Raw genomic sequence first — 7,406 nt, forward strand, 5'->3', positions numbered from 1 at the left:
GGTCACGTAACTCTTGCTCAGCCATCTGATGCATCTTATAGTAGTGTTTAAGCATCATTAGTAACAGTGGAAGCCTCATAGTGGACAGTGTGATAACAGATACTGTCTTTGCATTGCCAGAACCGCTCTGTGAATAGATGAGTGAGCAGCAACATGTGTTTACAGTGCCAACAAATAAGGTACATTTCATCTGCAGCTTGTGCTTGCAGGGAGTTTACTGTTTACAGATGCTGAATGAGATACCGGAGTGACATCTCCCTTCACTGGCCCAAAGTCGTAAGAAAGAGGAGGCTCAGGGGAGACGTTATTGCTCTCTATAACTACCTGAAGGGAGGTTGTAGTGAGCTGGGGGTCAGCCTCTTCTTTCTTTTAACTAGTGACAGGACGAGGGGGAATGGCCTCAAGTTGCGCCAGGGGAGATTTAGGCTGGACATTAGGAAATTCTACTTTTCTGAAAGAGTGGTCAGGCGCTGGAATGGGCTGCCCAGGGAGCTGGTTGAGTCACCGCCCCTGGAGATGTTCAAGAAACATTTAGATATAGTGTTGAGAGACATGGTTTAGTGGGGTTATTGGTGGTACGTGGATGGTTGGACTGGATGATCTTGTAGGTCTTTTCCAACCTAGCTAATTCTATGATTCTATGATTCTATGAAAATGCTAAGTCATTCCCTTAAGAAAGCAATGTATCACTAACATATTGGTAAGGGTTGATTAGAACAGTATGTGACGTGGATGGCTTTGCCCTGAGAAAAAATACCTGAATGTTATCGGTATCATTTGGGTGCAAGAGAAAATGAACTTCCTGGAGAGCCTTCCGAGTGTGACTGCTGCTGAACTTGAATACTTCATTAAACATTAACCTAGAAACAATGGTTTTAGGAAATCTAAATCCTCCAGTTCCAATAGCTGGAAAAGTGATGGAATTCAATCCAAACTCTTCAGTTTTCATCAAGCAGAAATTGACTATATTTGCTAGGGTCTGTAAAACACAACAAAAATCAATTATTTAAGAAAAAAAGAAAAAAAAAGAAATACCTTTGCATCGTATATAGTTAGTTCCATAGAGAATATGCCGGTATAAGAAAAAGGTGAGAGTACACAAGGCATCTTTAAGGTCACTGAAGCAGGGGTAAGTGGAGTTCATTTGTCTAAATGAACTGTTTTAAATGCTGACATTTCAAATATTTTAAAAATAGATTCTGATGTACCTTCAGGGCCTGTCCACTTCCTCTGCTCCATAGCGGAAGCACAGCATGAAACACGAACTTGCAAGCTAGAGTGTATCCACTGGTGCAGATCACGTTCCCATTACCACCTTCCTGATGTCCTTTATTCTTGTCAAACTCTATCTGGAGCTCTGGTCCAGCCTCTTTCAGCAAGGCTCTGCAGAGAGGCCCCACGCCAAATTCCAAATCTGTGCCAACGCTGTTGACGATAACATCCGTCTGCAACAAAATGAAAACAAAAATATCTATAGCCAGAATTCAAAAATGCATTTGCCAGCATCATCACAAGATACAAAATGTATTGCATAAAGCACGTGCAAGCTACAAAACTTAATGCATCTTTCCTCCCCTTCACTAAAGCGGGACTGTATGCTGATCAGAAGAGCAGCATCGTTTGCCCCAAAACAAGGTGAAGGAAGGTTGTTGTGCTTTCATGAAGCAAAACAGGCCAAGCTGTTTGCTTTCCAGCTCCACGGGAGGTATTTTATCTACTAGTTATTTAAAACGTCTGCCCCGATGAACATTTTTACATCTAATATTGCTCTTCTATTGCAACAGGCTCTTAGAGACAGACAAGAAGAAACTAATACTGGGAAAAAAATAGAATCAGGTCTAGACTTTGGAAAAATAAGCTAGGCATGCACTCTTCTATGGGACTGCTTTTCTAAAGTAATTTCAACAACCATGTCACACTTTACACACTGACCCTAGATCTGCAGAATAAATAAAATGCAGCTAGGAACTAAACATGTGAAATTCATGGCTTCCCACTAGAAATAGCTCCAGTATGACAGACCCCAGTCAGAAATCTATCAGTTCTGTCATCTTGTTTTCTTGTTTAGCTAGCACATGGAAAAATTTAAGACCTACCGTTGCATATATAACGTCCTTCTTCTCCACTCGGATGCGCAGTCCTTCCTCTGTTGTAATCATCTTCTCACCACCTCCAGCCATGAGAAGATCCTCTCCTCTCTTCTCCCTCTGGCCCTCTCTCTGCTTGTGACCTGTTGAGCATCCCTGCAGCGGCACTGGGAAGGATGGCTTAGTTGTAAACACTTTTTTTACAGTCTCACTCAGAACCTGAACTGTTCCTTCTTCAACAGCAACAAGATGAATCTCCTTCAAGCTGCTGTCCCCGTTGAATTCTTCCAGGGTTTTCTTGATGGCTGATACAATCGCATTTACGCAATTCTCCATCGGGAAGCCAAAAATCCCTCCACTTACAGAAGGGAAAGCTATGGAGCGATGATTATACGTATCAGCCAGATGCAGGCTATTTCTGATGGTCTTTTTTAACAAGTGCACACACTTTCCCGCACTTTTCTCCTTCCACCGGGGCCCAACGGCATGGATGACCTGTTTGCAGGGGAGTTTCCCCGCTCCCGTGATCACCGCGCACCCAGGCTGCAGGCGCCCGCCCTTCTTCACCACCTCGTCACACTCAGCCTGCAGCTCTGGGCCAGCTGCTTGGAGCAGTGCCCAGGCGAGGCCACCGGTGTGCTTTAGGCCTTCGTTTGATGCATTCACCACCACATCAACTGGGTAATTGCACAAGTTACCTTTGTATACTAGTACTTCAATTCCATCTCGTAGGGTTTGCTTGTAGTGGAGCTTTCTTTCCTCTTTGTCAGCAACATTTTCACTCTTCTGCTCTTCTTCTTCTTTCATCCTGATCAGGCAGTTAAATTTCTGCTTTGCTTCAAAAATAAATGTATCCTTCCTGTCAGTGAAGAACTCTTTTGCCCCTGGTTTATCAGTTGGCACATCTTTCCAGTAAAGGGATGAGATAATTTTTTCCAACACAGTGGCTGCTTTTGGCACTTCTGCTCTTGGTCCGCTCAGGGAAATACACGGTGTCTTGGTGTGAAAGCGTACTGTCACACCCTTCTTCCTCAGTTCATCACAAACAGCAGATTTTTCCTTCTCTACGAACTGCACTGCTGCCACCGACTTAGCCGGGATTTCTCTTTCCACCTGCGTGTTTCTATCTATAAAATCATAAAGCTTCTGAGAAACTTCTTTTACAGTCTCAGTAAAGCCAGTAATCATCACTGTATTTTCATTTCCAATAGGTTCATGGATGACTACAGTTTCCAGGGAAGAATAGTACTTCTTACGCAAGGAGGCAAGCAGACAACTCCACTCTTTCATTTTAGTGACTTTACAGTCCTCCACGTCAATGCTTTTATATGCTAGGCTTGCCTTTAATTGCTTTTCTGCTTCTGAAAGATCTTCAGAAGCCTCTCCAAATAGCATCACAGTGTCATCCTCAAGCTCATAAAAAGCATTAATTTTTTTCGCAGCAAATAACATCTCTGACATTTTCTTACTATTCACGCTCAGCAGATATAAGAAAATATTGCGATTAACGTTAACTGATGTCGAGGGCATATTCAATACCCTTTCCAGTAAGTTGGCTTTAATTTTATAAACTTCTGCAGGTAATCCACACAACAGAACAGTCTTCTTCGTGTCATCATAAGAGATCTTTAAGCATGGATGTTCTTTGCGAATACTCTCTTCTAGCCCAGCATTGTGCAAAACTGCATACTTCCCTGGGATGATCGACACAGAAATTTCTATGTTTTGTCTTTCCCTTTCACTTTCCTCCATGGCTTTTTCCATGCATTCCCTCACCTCTTTCTCTGCACTGTCCACTGCTGCTCTGTTGCCTGCTATCACCACCATCTCCTCAGAAATATCAGTGATGAACAAATTGCCATCTTTCATCAATCTGTTCTTCACATCTTTCCACTCTGCTGAATTTACTTTACGCTGTATAGCTGTGTAGCGTGACATGATACGTGAGAACTCAGTGGAAACATCTTGCTTCCAGGTCTTTATCAACTTAATCACTGTTTTCTTCTGCTCAGAGAGAGATGATGACGGACACAGGGTGATTTCTGGTTGAGCACAATCTGTCTGAGGCCATTTTAGACAACAATGGCAAACTGCCATTTCCTGGTTTATTGCTTCAATCAGTCTATCTTGCCTTTGCAAAAACTGCCAGACATAGGGATCTAGTGGCATCACCACAGAGTCTGGCATCTTGATATCTGGTCTTTCTTTTCCATATAGAGCTGTTCCCAGCGAGTGGTAATATGGATGCACAGAAATTGGCGTTTGTTCGAGTAAATGCTGCTTTTCCAAGACAGTGTTTAGATCTAAGATTTATATACACACATACACACATCATTAATTTCAAATCAAGCAAATTAATCTATTGTTAGCACTATTAAATTGAATAAAATAACTTGTGTTGTTTGGGCATTTGAAGGAACTATTTCCATGTTTTTCCAATTTTCCAGCCACTCCATAGGGGACAAGTGGTTCCAAGTAGTTTAGTGAATATGCTTATGCCTGTAATTCCCTATACAGTAGTGCCTTTCTTTCATTTCCTAAGGAAACCCCAGCACAGACCAGGGCCAAATCAGGGTATTACAATGAAATGGACCTTATTTTCAACCTAAAATAAAACTTATTGTCCCAGTGCATTTTTTTTAATATATATTTTTGCTATTCAGTAGGAATGGACAAAGGAAATGATCAGAAGATTGGCAGGGGCTTAAAACACATTAACCAGGAACTAAATCACATATTAACATAAAAACATTGCAAAGAAAACACGGAACACCAGAAGAAAAGCAGGGACAGAGGCAGCATTACCTTTGTGATCACAGAAAGTAATGATGGCTGAGTTCTCCTCGGGGAAGAGCTGGATGTCTGACACAGGTCCACCTCCATTTCGTGCACTCTCAAAATAAACTGTGAGATAGTCTGTGGAAACGTTATCTGGGACATTCTCAGCCTTGATGCTGCGAGTCACTTCAAGAAGCCTGGCAGTTATATTGAATTTTTTCACTCTTTTGTTTTGTGCACATTTGTTGATGAATTCTTGAGTATCTGTAGACAGAAGATTGGTATTAACTCAACTTGTTTTCCCGCATCCTTATCATCACTGCTTGCACAGGCGCGAGCCAAGTCTACTTTCTCCTGTACTTGCAGCAAAGACAGCTGCAAAATAACTCAGTGTTGTAACAAAAGGGGGGAAAGGGACACAGCCATGTTACTTTCTGCTGTTCATTACTACTTTCACTCTGTCCCCTCATCCGTATCTTGTATATACTAAGCACTTCTCACTGTTTCAATGTCTTCTGGAACAGAGGCTTTATATACTCCAATCATCTGCAGAATGCATCTCCATACTCAGCCCGTTTCTAATTCTCCATCTGTCTCAAAATGAGATAGAAACAGTGAACTTGTCACAATTTTCCTTTTCACTGTAACATTTGGAGCACAGACATTTTTATGGAGTTGCATATAAAACTTTCATCTTCCCTGGGAGACCACTGCCCTGGTAGTTTTTAAAAACTGAATCTCCAACAGGAAAGAAATCAAGCTCTGAGTGCTATGATTCATACATATGCATGAAAATAATTGCCAGTGTTCATCCTGTCTTACCAATACTTTTTAGAAAAGTAGCTACAGCGACATTTAACTCTGGTATCATTTCCACAGTGAAGTCATAATCCACAGCTAAGCCACTGACATTCTCCAACAGCATCTGTATGCATTTTGCACTGCATCCTTCAACATTTTCAAGCACCACAGAAGGCGAAGTCTCTGCAGATTGTTCTGCAGTCTTCTCCACAGAGTGAGCTCTCTCCTGGCGTTCACTGTTTGGAAAATCATTCTCCATTTTCTGCAAAGCTCCTCCTGCAACATTTTTAACAGAAAGAGAAATAGGCTGTGTTACATATCGGTACGCATTTCCAGGATCTAAGATCATCTGGTCCAACCACCCACCTACTACCAATATTGCCCACTGAACTATGCCCCTCAGCACCACATCTTTCCTTAAACACCCCCAGGGACAGTGCCTCTACCACCTCTGGGCAGCCTGTTCCAGTGCCTCACCACTCTTTCTGAGAATAAATACTTCCTAATATCCAACCTGAGCCTTCTGGCACAACTTGAGGCCATCACCTCTCATCCTATCGCTGTCACCTGGGAGAAGAGGCTGACCCCCACCTCTGCCACAACCTCCTTTCAGGGAGCTGTAGCTAGCCACAATGCCTCCCATGAGCCTCCTCTTCTCCAGACTGAACAATCCCAGTTCCCTCAGCTGTCTCCCGTAGGACCTGTGCTGCAGACCATTTGCAGCTCTGCTGCCCTTCTCTGAATGCACTCCAGAGCCTCAATGTCTTTCTTGTAGCAAGGAGCCCAAAAACAGAGCATTCAAGGTGCAGCCCCACCAGTGCAGAGTACAGAGGGACGATCAGCTCCCTGCTCCTGCTGGCTGTACTGCTGCTGATACAAGCCAGGCTGCTGCTGGCCCTACACCCAACCGGAGAAGTACCCCCTGCCCCAAACCTGCACGGCCAAAGGACCACCAGCCATCACGGGGCGGGGGGGGAGGGGCGAGCAGGCAGCGGGGGAGAGATCCACATCAGCAGCTCTCTCCATTCCCCCCGCATGGCCTGAAGGCGACTGCAGATGGGAACTGAGAGAGCTGCCCTCAAGCCAACAGAGAGCACAAAGGCTCTTCAGCTTCCAGACACACTCCAGGTTTCAATGGTCTGTGTCACTGCGTTATCTGTGGATCTGTGTCCGTGACAGGGGGACAGCAGGCCTGCAGGCCCGGAAAAGATAGAAAGAAGGGGAAAAAAAGTGTCAGCGGTTTAGGGGCCGGCCCGGCCCAGTCCGGTAGCTAATGCGGCAGGGGAACCGCGGACCCACGCCCTGGGAAAAACAAAGGGAAGAGGGGAAAGGTAGGGAACTCGTAGACGGGTCTAAAACAAAACAGCAGCACCAATCTGAGGAGGAACGTTACTAAATATGATACCGAAATTGAGGCCAATAAATCAGGATCAGAGAGAGTTCAAAAGCTGAGATTCTTACTCCGTAAGCTGCAGGGGGACCGCGTGCTTCTCCGCGGCATCCGGACAGAACTCCCGGGCTGCCAGGCGGCTTCACCAGCCCCTCCAGACACAAGGACCCCTGGGGAGTGCAGCTCCTCCCCTCCCCCTCGGAGAACCGATCACCCAAAAAAAGCAGTCCGCAGAAAACGGGACATTAACCCCTTAACTGCCAGTGCTTTACATGATGTTATGATGTGGAATACCGACAACAAAAAATCACAAAACCATGACAAGGACCCACCAGGAGATGCTGCCATGC

At 44.5% G+C, this 7,406-nt stretch overlaps 1 protein-coding gene across 4 annotated transcripts in view; it reads right to left on the reverse strand.

Moving 5' to 3' along the window:
* Positions 1-7,406, reverse strand: part of PARP14 (poly(ADP-ribose) polymerase family member 14) — a 37,389-nt gene that overhangs the window by 7,046 nt on the left and 22,937 nt on the right. For 3 of the 4 annotated variants that reach the window (XM_021398511.1, XM_021398509.1, XM_021398512.1), the window contains 5 exons: positions 5,688-5,942; positions 4,893-5,129; positions 2,097-4,390; positions 1,209-1,445; positions 758-979 (listed from right to left, as the gene is read on the reverse strand). In XM_021398511.1, the coding sequence (XP_021254186.1) occupies positions 758-979; positions 1,209-1,445; positions 2,097-4,390; positions 4,893-5,129; positions 5,688-5,942 (3,245 nt within the window). Of the gene's footprint in view, positions 1-757; positions 980-1,208; positions 1,446-2,096; positions 4,391-4,892; positions 5,130-5,687; positions 5,943-7,127; positions 7,241-7,406 lie in introns of those variants that run through there. The other variant, XM_021398513.1, reaches the window with a different exon arrangement.

The sequence above is a fragment of the Numida meleagris genome, chromosome 5 (genome assembly GCF_002078875.1).
Source record: "Numida meleagris isolate 19003 breed g44 Domestic line chromosome 5, NumMel1.0, whole genome shotgun sequence".
Classification (NCBI taxonomy): domain Eukaryota; kingdom Metazoa; phylum Chordata; class Aves; order Galliformes; family Numididae; genus Numida; species Numida meleagris.